The 17,088-nt window shown below is 39.2% G+C and overlaps 2 protein-coding genes across 3 annotated transcripts in view; both read right to left on the reverse strand.

The window, feature by feature from the left end:
• Positions 1-11,868: 11,868 nt before the first annotated feature.
• The window catches only part of LOC132160987 (gastrula zinc finger protein XlCGF46.1-like), a 103,533-nt gene continuing 98,313 nt past the window's right edge, over positions 11,869-17,088 (reverse strand). For both annotated transcript variants that reach the window (XM_059570867.1, XM_059570789.1), the window contains exon 5: positions 11,869-11,978. The gene's annotated coding sequence lies outside the window, so the exon portion shown is untranslated. The remainder of the gene's footprint in view (positions 11,979-17,088) is intronic.
• Positions 13,464-17,088, reverse strand: part of LOC132161191 (zinc finger protein 135-like) — a 76,234-nt gene continuing 72,609 nt past the window's right edge. The window contains exon 3 of the mRNA XM_059571106.1: positions 13,464-14,277. Coding sequence (XP_059427089.1) covers positions 13,820-14,277 — 458 coding nt within the window. The 3' untranslated portion in view covers positions 13,464-13,819. The remainder of the gene's footprint in view (positions 14,278-17,088) is intronic.

Consider the following 17,088-nt stretch of genomic DNA (forward strand, 5'->3'; position numbering starts at 1 on the left):
CCGCTGGACTGGAGAGTGAAGCGACGCGGCAAAAACAGGACTTCGCCAGTTCGTCGTCATTTGGGGCGAACACCAACGGAAGTGAGGATCCCTGTGCCCTACTCCCTTCGAAGAGCCCTTTAAGTGAGTTATTTGAAGGGTGTAGTGCATTACTGTCTGCACGTCCGAGCAGCATCCAGCACTACATCCATTGCTGAATGAATGGATAAATAAATAAATATTTACTTGTCTAATTGTCTTATTTTAAAATTTCCTTCCGTCAGTTTGGTGTTTAATACAAATAAATGTATATAAATAAACACAGTATATTTCCCGCTGCTAATCCTTTGATTTAAGTTGTTTTGTGTTTGATGAGAAATAAAACCAAAAGCTGAAGATGTTTTCTGAAGATGAAGATGTGGTGTATTTATCAGTGTCTTTGCTAATATATATGACTATAAACTGAGGTGACAGACAGTGATTAACCTCATTCTTTTGTTTCTATATAGATAGACATTTGCATAGATGGGCGAAAATAATCACCTAATTTTGTAAATGAAGTCAATTATATTCGCATTAAGCACAGAGTTTTCACTTGTCTATAACTTAAATTAATTGCTTAAATTTACAAACTGAGCCTGCAAATAAACTAAAATGAGTTTTGCCTGTATGTGATGACAAGAGGTAAATCCAGCCCTGCTTTTAAAAAGACACAGAAGTGATTTCAGTACTTTTTAAAGGAGTCTATGTTCTTTTACAAAGTCTTGATTTTGTTTTGGGGGTGAACTAGAACATGATCTCATCCCAGCAAACATGCCCGCGCGGGTCCACTGCAGGTTTTCTGTGGGACAGTGTGGGCAGAGCAAACCCACACACCTTGTGGATTAGCCCATGCGGGCCCACAGCGGGTTTGCCCTTTTGGGCCCCATGATGGTTTTCTGTGGGCAAGCCCACTGTGGGTTTGCCCACACGAAACCCGCTTGGGGCCCCTTGTGGGTTAGCCCATGTGGGGCCCATAGCAGTTTGGTCATTTGGGGCCCTATGGGGATTTTCTGTGGGCACCCTGGGTTTTTTATTTCTTTATAATATATGTGTGTGTTAAGTGTATATTTATTATGTATATATAAATATACACACATGCATGTATTTAAGAATTTTTTAAATGTTTTTATATTAAATATATTTATTGATAAATAAATGTTTGTACTTATATACATAATAAATGTAAACAAATTTATGTAAACAAAAACATTTAGTTTGGATGCGATTAATAACGATTAATTGTTTTACAGCACTAATAGCCATTAATTGTATTTATTTTTTTAATTATATACATTTTTGTTTAGATAATATGTGTAGTGTGTATTTTAAATATGTATATATAAATGCACACACATACAATATATATTTATATATTTTTTACTGTAGGCCTATATATTTACATGTGTATATACGTTTTTATATTTACATTCTTATATTTTATATATAAATATATTTAATCTATAAACATAACATATTTTTCTTAAATATATACATGCATGTGTTTTGTATTTATATCCATTTACAGTTGTTTAGCAGACGGTTTTATCCAAAGCGACACACAAATGAGGACAATGGAAGCAATCAAAAACAACAAAAGAGCAATGATATATAAGTGCTATAACAAGTCTCAGTTAGCTTAAACGCAGTACATGTAGCAAGTTTTTTTATTATTATTATATAATAATTAGAAAACGGGTAGAATAGAGCAAGCTAGTGTTAGAGGCCTTTTTGCTTTTGTTAATTGTATAATAAATAAAAAGAAAATAGATAGAATGCAAAAAGAATAGAACGGTTAGTGTTATTTATTTATTTTGAGAAAACAAGTAAGTAAATTAATAGAGTTTAAGTCTAAATGGGGAACTTTTTTAAGAATAGAATTAGAATAGTGAGTGCTAAAGTTAGAGGGTCAAATAAAGATGGAATAGATGTGTTTTAAGCCGATTCTTGAAGATGGCTAAGGACTGAGCTGCTCGGATTGAGATGGGGAAGTCATTCAACCAGGAGGGAACATTTAATTTAAAATTCTGTAAAAAAGACACGCAAGCTTCTAGAAACACATAAGTCAGAAGTAATGCATTTAGGTAAATGGGTGCAGAGCCAGTGTTGGTTTTGTATGCAAACATCAATGCCTTGAATTTTATGTGAGCAGCAATTTATAGCCAGTGCAAATTGATAAACATATATACATAATAAATATACACAGCACACATATAATGTAAAAAAAAATAAATGTATTTATTTATTTTGGATACGATTCATGATCGATCGTTTAATTATTAAATATTTCTGAAAGGAAAAAGTAATATTTAATAATATAATACATTAAATTTGCGTCAGCTCTTCAGCACGTGATTAATTCTAGCCAATGAATCAGAATCAGAATCAGAAAGAGCTTTATTGCCAAGTATGCTTGCGCATACAAGGAATTTGTTTTAGTGACATAAGCTTCCAGTAAACAGAGACAACAACACACAGACAAAAAAAAAAAAAAAAATTACAGGAGATTTACAAATTGGCAAATAAATAAGTGTATAAACAATTGTGCTATAAATGATAATGGAATAGGATTGAGTGAGATGCAGGAATGTTCTAGGATGGAGGGGTAACAAATAAATATAAGGATATTGCACATTTTTGCATAAGTTTAAGTGGGAAACATTTAACTGTTCATGAGGTAGATTGCCTGGGGGAAGAAACTATTCTTGTGCCTTGCTGTTCTTGTATTTGCGGCTCTGAGGCGCCGGCCAGATGGCAAAAGTTCAAAGATGGGGTGACTTGGATGTGAGGGATCCAGAGTGATTTTCTGAGTCCTTTTCCTCACTCTGGATGTGTACAGTTCTTGGAGGGTGGGCAGGGGAGCACCAATAATCCTTTCAGCAGTCCGAACAGTTCTCTGTAGTCTTCTGATATCTGATTTTGTAGCTGAACCAAACCAGAAAGTAATTGAAGTACACAGGACTGACTCAATGACGGCTGAGTAGAACTGTTTCAGCAGCTCCTGTGGCAGGTTAAACTTCCTCAGCTGGCGAAGGAAGTACAACCTTTGTTGGGCTTTTTTTACAATGGAGCCAATGTGATTGTCCCACTTCAGGTCCTGAGAGATGGTGGTTCCCAGGAATCTGAATGACTCCACTGCAGTCACAGTGCTGTTCATGATGGTGAGTGGGGAAAGTGCAGGGGGGTTTCTCCTAAAGTCCACAGTCATTTCCACTGTTTTGAGCGTGTTCAGCTCCAGGTTGTTAAGACTGCACCAGACAGCCAGCTGCTCAACCTCCTGTCTGTAAGCAGACTCGTCACCGTCCTGGATGAGGCCGATGACTGTAGTGTCGTCTGCAAACTTCAGGAGCTTGACAGAGGGGTCTTTAGAGGTGCAGTCGTTGGTGTACAGGGAGAAGAGCAGAGGGGAGAGAACACATCCCTGAGGGGCACCAGTGTTGGTGGAGCAGCTGTTTGACATGAATTTCCCCAGTCTCACTAACTGTTGCCTATCTGTCAGAAAGCTGGTGATCCACTGACAGATAGAGCTAGGAACAGAGAGCTGGGTCAGTTTGGTCTGGAGGGTTGTTGGGATGATGGTGTTGAAAGCCGAACTAAAGTCCACAAACAGGATCCTCACATAAGTCCCTGTTTTGTCCAGATGTTGCAGGATGAAGTGCAATGCCATGTTGATTGCATCATCCACGGACCTGTTTGCTCGGTACGCAAACTGCAGGGGGTCTAGTAAGGGTCCAGTGATGTCCTTCAGATAAGCCAGAACCAGTTTTTCAAACGACTTCATGACGACAGACGTTAGAGCCACAGGTCTGTAGTCGTTAAGTCCTGTTATCTTGGGTTTCTTTGGAATGGGGATTATGGTTGAGCGTTTGAAGCAGGAAGGCACTTCACACAACTCCAGAGATCTGTTGAAGATCTGTGAAAAGATGGGGGCCAGCTGGTCAGCACAGGTTTTCAGACAGGCTGGTGTAACACCATCTGGGCCTGGTGCTTTTCTTCTTTTGTTTTTCTTGAAGACCTGGCGCACATCATCTTCACAGATTTGAAGAGCAGGAGGTATGGAGAGGGGGATTGCAGGAGGTGTTAATGGTTGTGTAGGGAGATGGTCAGAGTGGGTGTTGGGGGTTTCAAATCTACTATAAAACTCATTCAGGTCGTTAGCAAGTCGTTGATTAGCCTCAGTGCAAGGGGATGGTGTCTTGTAGTTTGTGATGGCTCTCAGTCCTCTCCAAACTGAAGTAGAGTCGTTGGAAGTAAACTGGTCTTCCAACTTTTTAGCGTAGGTCTTTTTAGCCGCTCTAATCTCTTTGTTCAGTGTGTTCCTGGCCTGATTGTACAAGACCCTGTCCCCATTTCTGTAGGCATCCTCTTTGGCCTGACGAAGGTGTCTGAGTTTTACTGTAAACCATGGCTTATCATTGTTGAATGTTAAATAAGTCCTGGTAGGAATGCATATATCCTCACAGAAACTAATATAGGATGTTACGGTCTCTGTGAGTTCGTTCAGATCGGTGGTAGCAGCTTCAAAAACGCTCCAGTCTGTGATGTCAAAACAAGATTGTAAATCCTGCTCTGTTTCGCTGGTCCATCTCTTCACAGTCTTTACTACAGGTTTAGCAGATTTAAGTTTCTGCTTGTAGGTCGGTATAAGATGAACCAGACAGTGATCAGAACGTCCCAAAGCTGCTCGTGGAACAGAGTGATATGCATCCTTTATTGTGGTGTAACAGTGATCCAGTATATTACTGTCTCTGGTGGGACAGGTAACATGCTGTCTGTATTTTGGCAGTTCACGGGAGAGATTGGCTTTATTAAAGTCCCCAAGAATGATTAAAACAGAGTCCGGGGGTTGTTGTTCTGTGTCTGTGATCTGATCAGCGAGTTTCTGTAAAGCCAGACTTACTTGCGCTTGAGGAGGGATGTAAACACTAACCAGAATGAACGAGTGAAACTCCCGCGGCGAATAGAACGGCTTGCAGTTGATAAACTGCGTTTCTAGATCAGGACAGCACATCTTCTTTAACACAGTTACATCTGTACACCACCGTTCATTGATGTAAAAGCATGTCCCGCCGCCGCGCGATTTCCCCGTTGATTCTGCTTCGCGGTCCGCTCTGAACAGCTGAAAGCCCGGCAGATGGAGTGCGCTCTCCGGTATGGCGTCATTCAGCCAGGTTTCCGTGAAACACAGAGCAGCAGAGTGAGAGAAATCCTTATTTGTCCGAGAGAGCAGAAGGAGTTCGTCCGTTTTGTTGGGTAGAAACGGAGATTTGCGAGATGGAAGCTAGGCAACGGCGTTCGAAATCCACGCTTCCTGAGTCTGACGAGCGCTCCCGCTCGCTTTCCCCGTCTGCGCGTCTTGAAGTGCTTGATCAGCGCCGCTGCTCCTCCGATAACAATGTTCAGTAAAACGTCTGTATAATAGAAATCCGGAAAAATATCATGTGGTGTGTTCTGCCGAATGTTCAGCAGTTCATCCCTGGTGAAACTGATCGTGTTTGTTAAACAAAAAACAGGAAAAACGAACAAAAACAGTACAAACACTGGAGAGCCAAGCACTGAAGCAGCCATGTGCGGCGCCATCTTGGATCTTAGAGATCAATGAGATGAATGAGATGACGCAATGAGAGCAGAAACTGCCGGAACTCTGCATAGTTAATGAGCTGTCATTCCGACTTCAACTGATACCGCCCAGCTCGGCTCAACCAGGTAAGCTTTTTAAATTTCTCAGTTAATTTCTTAATTTTTCATTACAATTTGTAAAATCCGTCAAAATAGTTGTGAATTAATTATTTAATAGGAATTTACACATTTTAATTTTGATTAACATTGTTGCTAGTGGCGTTTTTAAATGACCAACGGTTTTAACGGCAGACTTCCGATCGTTTTCTGAGGTAACGCAATCTCTGGTAATATATCCTTTCAAATTGCACATGAATTCATTAAATTAACATTTATTTACGTCCATTGCGGTGTAATTGGGTTTCATTTCCTTTTCTGTCTTCTTGTTGTTTTACAGCGAGCAGTAACGTTAGGCCTAACGTACATAACGTAGTCTAATGGAGTTACCTTAAGTCCGTATAATGTCTCTTATAAAGTCCTAAATAGCAACATAAACGAAGATTAATATAGCATACAATGCACACCTTATACATTACCCGTTTATCACTTTCAGGCACATTTTTTTTTAGGTTCCCTTACGGAAATTACCCATGGTTTTAACAATAACACCATAAATCATCGTTCTTGCCCTAGTGAAAAAAAAGTATACTTTATTGTATTTGAAATATATTCCCTTTTTCAATAATACATTGCAAATATATTTAAAATAAATATACTATCTTTAAATATACTAAAAGTATATTAGCATCATGCTTTTTATCTATTTTTATAATACAACTTTTAACACACTTTAAAATAATAGTACTTTAGTATATTTTCTAAAAATATATTTAAAAGCAAGCATACTTTTAACCTATTTCTAACAAGTGCACTATAAGTACATTGGTAATAAATATATGCTTAATTACACTTTTAAGAAATATGCTAAAAACAAGCATACTTTTAATATATTTCTAACTAGTGCACTATAAGTACATTGGTAATAAATATATGCTTAATTACACTTTTAAGAAATATGCTAAACACAAGCACACTTTTAACATATCTTACAAGTACTTTTAAGTTTTTGTGTATATAAAGAAAACATACTTATGATGCTCTACTTAAAATAGATTTGAGTATGCAGTGTACAAATGGCTACTTTTGTAATTGTGATTTAAGTATTTTTTATTTAAGTTTATACAATGTTAAAGATAGGCACAATGTACAATAAACACAAATCCATTACAAATTTTACATCAACATCACACCATTGGAACACACAAGAAAATGTGTTTTCTACTGTACAGATTGTGGCAGCTACTGGATTGTGATGTCACAAGTGGCCGTTTAACCACTACAGCCAAGTAAACACTGGCTATATTGCATGGCCAAAAATGGAAGTTCACTCACACTCCATTAACACAGAAGCATAATCAGTGTTCAAAAAAAATTAACAAATCATTATTGACTTTAGGGAGAAAAGCTGAAAAATAATTGGAATTGATATCTGTAAAGCTGCAGAAGTAGTTCCCCAGGAATCAGTTTTTAGTCTCTTTCAATATTGTTTGGAAGTGGAATGACATACAGTTTGTCCTTAGACCTAACCATAACACATTTACGTTTGAGTGATTGAGGATGGACAGCAAATACATAATTGGTATGAGACACTTCATTTATAAATGTTGAGGATATATTGAGCTGAACATCTCTATACAACTTTCCTCCACTCTTGGCAAGCTCTTTAACTAAAACACAGAATCTGTTTGTGGTGGATGCAGAAGATGCCCCATTCTCGCACGTGAAATCCACCAGGGTCATAATTTCACAGAATGTTCCATCACTTAACTGTACAACAGAATTATATCTCTTTTTAAGAGCTGTGTTATTACAAGAATGATAAACAACACCGCTACAAATGAAACGGTAGTAAAATAAACCCGAATTAACTTTGTTGCCTGTAAAATCTTCAATAGCCATCCTCTGCAGCACAGATGTGGTACCTTTCTTTGGGCAACCAAAACCTCTGACATTATCTTGAAACTTCTTTGACTTCTTTGTTAAGCCAGACGTACTTTGGAGTTTGTCAAATAATTTCCGTATGTTGTCATTGGCGTTTGCCATGGTAGTCCCTGCTTTTGTTGAGAGAGCCCTCCACCTAAGGAATGTCTTCACTATTTGATCTTGCACATGTGTTGTTCCATTGAAAAACTTAAGCAAAGTGCCATTAAATGTTTCAAATGGAAATGTGGATGTTGCCCAGAGTGGTCCCCAGTTGCGCACACTTGCTGCTAAGTGCATTAACAAATGCACATTGAAAGAAACATTAGTAGCACCATAAAGTTTCTCAAAGTTACACACAAACTTTCGAAGAGCTTGTTCTGCCATATTCACATGGCTTAATTTGATGGCATCCTGAAGAAGAGTGTGCATTGAAAAAACTAATAAAAAAAGATGACTCCAGTACTTCTTTTTCAAAACACCACTTAATACAGGCAAAGCATAAAACAACAAAAAAGACCTCCATTCAGATGCTTTCCAGAATTTTCTATCTTTCAATGATCTTTGAGACCTTGTGACTTCCAAGGGTGGGTTAATGGCCATCAGTCCCTGGTCTATGTCATTGACCTTTGAGCCCAGGTACCAGTTTTCCTTATGGTGCTTACTGTCTAGCCACAGGGATGTAATTTGTTTAGTGACACCAAGGCAGACACTGTGCTGGTATTCTGGAACGAATCCATTGATCATGTGGAAGCTCTCAAGTTCCATCAAAGGGGATGGTCCTTTTACACCCATTACTGGTTTAGCAGGTGTTGCCAGCATAGCATGCCGGAAATGAGGTGGTTCTGGTGTTTACATTTACATTTACATTTATTCATTTAGCTGACGCTTTGAAAGCGACTTACAATTGCTATATATGTCAGAGGTCACACGCCTTTGGAGCAACTAGGGGTTAAGTGTCTTGCTCAGGGACACATTGGTGTCTCACAGTGGATTCGAACCCGGGTCTCTCACGCCAAAGACGTGTGTCTTATCCACTGCGCCAACACCACCCCCCATCTGTTTCCCAGATATATGGGCCACCACCGTGGTGGAGGCAGAAGTCACACCCATATTTTCCATTGAACTGCTTCGTGTTTCTCAGGAGGGGGCGGGCAACTGAATCTGAGGAGCAGAGAAGGCAATGAACTTTGGCTGTATGCTCTACGTTTTCTGAGTCCCTCCATTTGATTCCAACCTGTTCTAGTTCCTTGAGCTGTGACACAAAAGCAGTTAAAAATGTGACCATATTTGGCTTGCTGTTACCAACCCATAAGCATGGTATGCATATGTTCCTTTGACGATCTTTTGGTGACAGCTCAATAATTTGAAACTGGATTGGCCATATCTGAACATTATTACTTTTAAAAACAGGAATTCCATCACAATTCCACAAGATGGATATGTCATCAGCTCCCATTACTCCACTCTGTTTGATCTTTTGATATTCTGCCCCACACTGAATATCAGAAACAATGCCTGGAATTGATTCCTTTTTATTCAAATGTATCTCCGGCTTTTCCAAAACATCAACTATTTGGGCTGAACACACTGAACAAAGAGAGGCCAGGAACACACTGAACAAAGAGATTAGAGCGGCTAAAAAGACCTACGCTAAAAAGTTGGAAGACCAGTTTACTTCCAACGACTCTACTTCAGTTTGGAGAGGACTGAGAGCCATCACAAACTACAAGACACCATCCCCTTGCACTGAGGCTAATCAACGACTTGCTAATGACCTGAATGAGTTTTATTGTAGATTTGAAACCCCCAACACCCACTCTGACCATCTCCCTACACAACCATTAACACCTCCTGCAATCCCCCTCTCCATACCTCCTGCTCTTCAAATCTGTGAAGATGATGTGTGCCAGGTCTTCAAGAAAAACAAAAGAAGAAAAGCACCAGGCCCAGATGGCGTTACACCAGCCTGTCTGAAAATCTGTACTGACCAGCTGGCCCCCATCTTTTCACAGATCTTCAACAGATCTCTGGAGTTGTGTGAAGTGCCTTCCTGCTTCAAACGCTCCACCATAATCTCCATTCCAAAGAAACCCAAGATAACAGGACTTAACGACTACAGACCTGTGGCTCTAACGTCTGTCGTCATGAAGTCATTTGAAAAACTGGTTCTTGCTTATCTGAAGGACATCACTGGACCCTTACTGGACCCCCTGCAGTTTGCGTACCGAGCAAACAGGTCCGTGGATGATGCAATCAACATGGCATTGCACTTCATCCTGCAACATCTGGACAAAACAGGGACTTATGTGAGGATCCTGTTTGTGGAATTTAGTTCGGCTTTCAACACCATCATCCCAACAACCCTCCAGACCAAACTGACCCAGCTCTCTGTTCCTAGCTCTATCTGTCAGTGGATCACCAGCTTTCTGACAGATAGGCAACAGTTAGTGAGACTGGGGAAATTCATGTCAAACAGCTGCTCCACCAACACTGGTGCCCCTCAGGGATGTGTTCTCTCCCCTCTGCTCTTCTCCCTGTACACCAACGACTGCACCTCTAAAGACCCCTCTGTCAAGCTCCTGAAGTTTGCAGACGACACTACAGTCATCGGCCTCATCCAGGACGGTGACGAGTCTGCTTACAGACAGGAGGTTGAGCAGCTGGCTGTCTGGTGCAGTCTTAACAACCTGGAGCTGAACACGCTCAAAACAGTGGAGATGACTGTGGACTTTAGGAGAAACCCCCCTGCACTTTCCCCACTCACCATCATGAACAGCACTGTGGCTGCAGTGGAGTCATTCAGATTCCTGGGAACCACCATCTCTCAGGACCTGAAGTGGGACAATCACATTGGCTCCATTGTGAAAAAAGCCCAACAAAGGTTGTACTTCCTTCGCCAGCTGAGGAAGTTTAACCTGCCACAGGAGATGCTGAAACAGTTCTACTCAGCCGTCATTGAGTCAGTTCTGTGTACTTCAATTACTGTCTGGTTTGGTTCAGCTACAAAATCAGATATCAGAAGACTACAGAGAACTGTTCGGACTGCTGAAAGGATTATTGGTGCTCCCCTGCCCACCCTCCAAGAACTGTACACATCCAGAGTGAGGAAAAGGACTCAGAAAATCACTCTTCAGGATTTCAATCAATTCAGGATCTGGCCTTGAATTGTACATCATCTCTCTGCTGTGATTCACCAATCTGGCTCGAAGGACCATTTGAAATATAGGGAGTTCGGAAGTGCACTATTTAGATGGGTATGAAACACAGCAGGTAGTCAGTTAGGACTGAATGAGCCAACTCTTAACTGAAGAGGCACCAAGCATTGTCTAGTTTCCTTTTAGTTTACTGGAGAACTTGGAGTATATATGTGTGGTATACATATAGGTGTTACACAAATATAAACATCCATTTGAATAATGAAACACTAATCAAATGAACATAGTAATTATATTAAGTATTCTGAACAAGTCTGAGTGTTAATTATTTGAATGTCCACAAGAGAGTGCTATTAGCATGTGAATGCAGCTTAACCATGCATAAATGAATGCAAGCATGCGACAAACGGCTGATCATCACATGATAATAATCGTCTCCAAATAGCATGATGTGCAATATGTATAAAGATCTCTTACTGAATCAGAACGTAGCAATACTTAGAAATACAATAAATAGGTAGATTAATACAGTCAGGATGGTGCTAATCGACAGCTCTTATGAACTGGAACAAACGGACGATTTCTCAATCACAGAATATATATATATTCTATACTCACTTTTCCACATGCACACACACAGTAACTCTTAATGGCAAACAACTTAATGGCAATTCAGCGTGGATAGATAAGTATTACAAGTCTGAAAATGGCGGACTTTCCACTCTCACACGAGTGACGCAGCTGCTCTTCACTTCTTCAGAAGCACGGGATGATGTGGTAGCATCGAGCACTCTGATTGGTTGGGATTATCTGGGACATTCAAGAATATCTGGGCCTTTTGTACAAACACAGCTCATTGGCATTTAAAGGAACCTGCACTGAAACCACTCACTGTGAACAGAGCTGTTTTTGACAGGGTAAAAATTGTTTTAAACTACAATTATTAAATTTTAACTAAAGTATGTTATAGACTTTTTATTAAGACCCTAAAGAGTCATAACAACTTGTGGAAAATGGGCATCCAATGACCCCTTTAAAATGTGAGTCTCAAGGTATCCTTTACCTACAAAACACTTTCCATACTGAGAGCAGGTTCAGTTCAGTTCATTTGATTTATTTCCCAAAGGCAATTTGGTTGCAGCAATCAAACATTTCACATAAACAACAAAAACACAATACATTTCCTTCCTAAAAAGTTCTTACCTTAAATGTAAAAACTTTACAACTGAGGGGATACAAATTTATTTTATTTCCCTGGTTTACAATCAAGACAATTAATGTTTTTCACTTTTAGAGAATTAAACCAACACAACAGTGAAAAAGATAACAGTAACTCAATATAGGATCTATAGAACATGCACATCAGTATTTTGTCCACATTAAATAACCTTAGTTTCTGCAAGTAATACAATATTTGCTGCCCACTCTTACACAAAACCTCAGTATTGGAAGAAAATAAAAATTTGTTATCCAACAGAGTGCCCAAACACTTGTACTGTTAAACACTCTCAATACATACTCCATTAATGCTTGTTTGCTTATACTAAATAGATTTCATCCAAGAGTTAAAATCAATAGTCATCTCCTTAGTTTTAGAAAAATTAAATGCACAATATGTAAGATTATTTTATTAGAATATCCCAAAACCACTAGAGGTGTTATATATTTTGCTGACTTGTGTACTTACATTATCCCGAATGTTTCAAAGAATGTTTAAAACTAGTTACACGGACAGTTCCCATAGTCTCATTGTGTCACCTGCCAATTACGTCCTAACCCCTCAATTTCTGGTTTTGTTTTGTAGAAAACATGGAAACACCAAAGACGCTTTAATGTTGTGTGTTTTAATAGACTGGTGACGACTGCACAGAGTAGCATTAAAACAGGACCAATGAAAACATTGTCCCAAATATAGCAGGCTTCATTCAGTGATTGAAACAAATATGATTAATATTAATTGAAGTTTTACAGCATATAGAACTGACATTGAATGCTCCGAGCGAGCTGTGCTGTGGTAAACATGGAACTTTTCCATGACATGAAACGATAAATAATCAAAACTCGGATCCATTGCTTGACAAAACTCCCCGACGCCTGCCCCATCCGCGATACTGATCGGTCTCATGTCCTTAAAAATGAACGAAATTATTTTATCTGTTATGGCCTCTTGTCATGTTGCAGACAAAGTGCTTGCGGCGGGCGATGCGAAGTAACGTTAAGTGTCAAGACGTGACTGTTCAGCTGGAGTTCCACACATTATGCCATGCTAATTTGGGTGCACATTTTTGAGATGTGACCTCATGTTGCTAGTTGTCGAATGGTATGCTAACTGTATCTTAAATAGCTTGCATACAACAATCTCGCAGGTCAACAATTTTACCTCATTTTCTCTGCTGCGGTCGAGTTGGGCTCTGCACTTGCTGGCATCTTCCATGAAGACGCGTCAACTTTCAGCAGTGATGCTGTGCCAGACAGTGCGACTCCTGTGAGGCTGTGACCTGTCCCTGAACCCTCAGGCGCGCTAGCGCGCCCACTCGCAAAGCAGACAACCACGCCTCTACTACTGCGGGCCTTTTTTTCCACATTTTTTTTTATTCGAATATTAATTTTCACCTTCGAAATTCGTTTTTTTAAAACTATTCGAATACATATTCGAATTTAGAATATTCGTTGACAGCCCTACTTTACAGTATGTTTCAAGAAAGCATTCTGATACCACATAATAAAATCATAAACCACAGGGCCAATCATGGAGTCCTCCTCACTCATTAAGCTAACGATTACGGAATTATCAGCAAATTTTATAATATGCCTATTTCTAAAACTACTCTTACAGTCTTTGTGAACAAGATAAATAATAAGGGGGAGAGGACACATCCTTGAGGTGATCCAGTTGATGACAAGTCTTTTAGAAAAACAGTCATTTACTTTAACTCCCCAAGGTGAAAGGCTTTTATGAAGAGTGGGTTACCAAATGAACCTTGCAATGTCCTTTCTGTGTATTTTTCCACAGTTTTTCCACACTGAGAGCAAGTCAAAGACTTTTACCCAGTATGAATTAACATGTGAGTCTTTAAGTTACCCTTCTGTGTAAAACTCTTTCCACACTGAGAACAGCTGAAAGGCTTTATTCCAGTATGAATTAACATGTGGTTCTTAAGGTTTGCTTTATATGTAAAACTCTTTCCACACTGAGAGCAGCTGAAAGGTTTATCTGAAGAGTGAGTTACCAAATGATTCATAAGTTGTCCCTTCTGTGTAAAACTCTTTCCGCACTGAGAGCAAGTGAAACACTTTATTCCAGTATGAATTAACATGTGCATCTCAAGGCTTTCTTTGCGTGTAAAACTATTTCCACACTGAGAGCAGCTGAAAGGCTTTATTCCAGTATGAATTAACATGTGATCCTTAAGACTACTGTTACGTCTGAAACTCTTTCCACACTGAGAGCAGCTGAAAGGCTTTATTCCAGTATGAATTATCATGTGGTTCTTAAGGCATACTTTCCATGTAAAACACTTTCCACACTGAGAGCAGATGAAAGACTTTATTTCAGTATGAATTAACATGTGATCCTTAAGACTACTGTTACGTCTGAAACTCTTTCCACACTGAGAGCAGCTGAAAGGCTTTATTCCAGTATGAATTATCATGTGGTTCTTAAGGATTGATTTCTGTGTAAAACTCCTTCCACACTGAGAACATCAGTTTCATCAGGCCTATAAAAAAAGATTGAAAATCAAATGGTAAATTTCAAAAATAAGAGGTTAAAATATTTGTGTACAGATGAAAATGATGTCAAAACTGTCCTTTGTTAACACAGTGCAATGAAAATAACTAAAAACACTGCATTATGCTGACAGGTCAATAGATGGTGATATCACTTTGTAAAGAAACACTACACACTGACAGCTCCAGCAAACAAGGTTTGTTCTTTCATCACTTTCTTTAATTTAACAAATTAAATGACATTTTACATTCATATAATTGGGAGAAACAATGTTTAGTTTGGTCACTGATTCACACACACATAAAACATTGAACACTTTGAAACTAATACATACAATCTGACTGAACTCGAATAATTGGGTCAATCTCACAAACCTGTTGAAACGACATGGCACTAATTATTTTAAATATTAAACATGCAATTTAGTAATATATAAAAACCTCATAATTAAAGACAATACTGTTCTCTACCTTACACAAGAGTAATTTCAACATAGGAATTAATTATTTTTGCATTTTATTGCATTTTCTGCTGAAATTCTCATTACCGCAATGTGTCCAGCTGTTTCTGAACTTTAAACAAATTGGAATTAAAATATTCTGAAAAAAGTAAATGGATATGGATTATGAGGACACTTCCTGTGTCCCAGTAAAACAAAAGGCTTAAAAAAAAAACATAAAACATTTTTAAACATAATTGTGTGTACTGCATATATGAAGGAAGGTATTGGCAAAATCCCACCTGTAGTAAATCACTTTGAGTTATACACGCCTTACAGTTCGGCAATGTTTTATTTTAAATGTTAGAAGCCACGTTAGTTAAAATACATTGGACGTTTTAAACCCAATCGGTGGAATTGTCAGACGGTCCCTTACGCATCAAGCGCTGCTATAGCACGTCAAAGCTTTCTCTCGTTTAAATTATTTGCTACAACACACTGGGTTGTTTTTAAATAATATTTTAACGTTGATATAAAGTTGATGCATATTGTTAAAACTAATCGTGGTAGTGGTATCTTTGTAGGACTGTCGACTCTATAGGGTAGTGGCACACGAAAACGAATGTCTGGCGAACATTGAACCTAAAACTAACTTAACCACGCTGGTTTCTACTACTAGCGTAAAAACTTATTCAGTCTCACAGGCTTGGAGTTCAATAGAGTTTCTTGATTTTCAAAAAGCAAAAATAAAGTCTAGTTAAAGTAATAATTAAATCTCAGTGTCAGTGCAGTTACATTTCCATAAGCATTTTAAAACATGGATTTAAGACAATTTAATGATAGTTAACGTCTTATTCTTACATAAAGGATGTGTATGTACCACAAATATTATTTAAAGATGAATGCAGAATAAACACCAACCTCCTTGGTCCTCGTGTTTTATTCTCCTGGCTCCTGGTGTTTTATTCTCCAGGTTTCTGGTTCCTCGTGTTTTATTCTCCATGTTTCTGGCTCCTAGTGTTTAATTCTCCGGGTTTCTTGCTCCTCGTGTTTTATTCTCCGGGTTTCTGGCTCCTCGTGTTTTATTCTCCGGGTTTCTGGCTCCTCGTGTTTTATTCTCCAGGTTTCTGGCTCCCCGTGTTTTATTCTCCAAGTTTCTGGTTCCTCGTGTTTTATTCTCCAGGTTTCTGGTTCCTCGTGTTTTATTCTCCAGGTTTCTGGTTCTTCGTGTTTTATTCTCCGTGTTTCTGGTTCCTCGTGTTTTATTCTCCGTGTTTCTGATTCCTCGTGTTTTATTCTCCAGGTTTCTGGTTCCTCGTGTTTTATTCTCCAGGTTTCTGGTTCCTCGTGTTTTATTCTCTGGGTTTCTGGTTCCTCGTGTTTTATTCTCCGGGTTTCTGGTTCCTCGTCTTTCATTCTCCAGGTTTCTGGTTCCTCGTTTTTCATTCTCCAGGTTTCTGGCTCCTCGTTTTTCATTCTCCAGGTTTCTGGCTCCTTGCGTTTTATTCCCTGGGTTTCTGGCTCCTCGCGTTGTATTCCCTGGGTTTCTGGCTCCTCGCGTTGTATTCCCTGGGTTTCTGGCTCCTCGTGTTTTATTCTCATAGTTTCTGGCTCCTCATTTTTTATTCTCACAGTTTCTGGCTCCTCGTGTTTTATTCTCACAGTTTCTGGCTCCTCGCGTTTTATTCCCTGGGTTTCTGGCCCCTCGCGTTTTATTCCCTGGGTTTCTGGCCCCTCGCGTTTTATTCCCTGGGTTTCTGGCCCCTCGCGTTTTATTCCCTGGGTTTCTGGCCCCTCGCGTTTTATTCCCTGGGTTTCTGGCCCCTTGTGTTTTATTCCCCGGGTTTCTGGCCCCTTGTGTTTTATTCCCCTGGTTCCTGGCTCTTCGTGTTTTATTCCCCTGGTTTCTGGTTCACTCGTGTTCTCTTCACTCTCCTCTTTAACAAACTCCATCTTCACAGCAGCAGATCTCAGTTCAGATGATACTCCTCCAGATATTCCTGCTTCTTGATTCCAAACTTAGTCACGACTGTGAGGACAAGAATATTACAGTTATTTATTGACCTGATTCACAAACTGTTTTTCTTTATTTACAGAAACAACTTCTAACAGTTGGTATTAAACCAGCATCACGAAAGAAACAA

The sequence above is a fragment of the Carassius carassius genome, chromosome 1 (genome assembly GCF_963082965.1).
Source record: "Carassius carassius chromosome 1, fCarCar2.1, whole genome shotgun sequence".
NCBI lineage: Eukaryota > Metazoa > Chordata > Actinopteri > Cypriniformes > Cyprinidae > Carassius > Carassius carassius.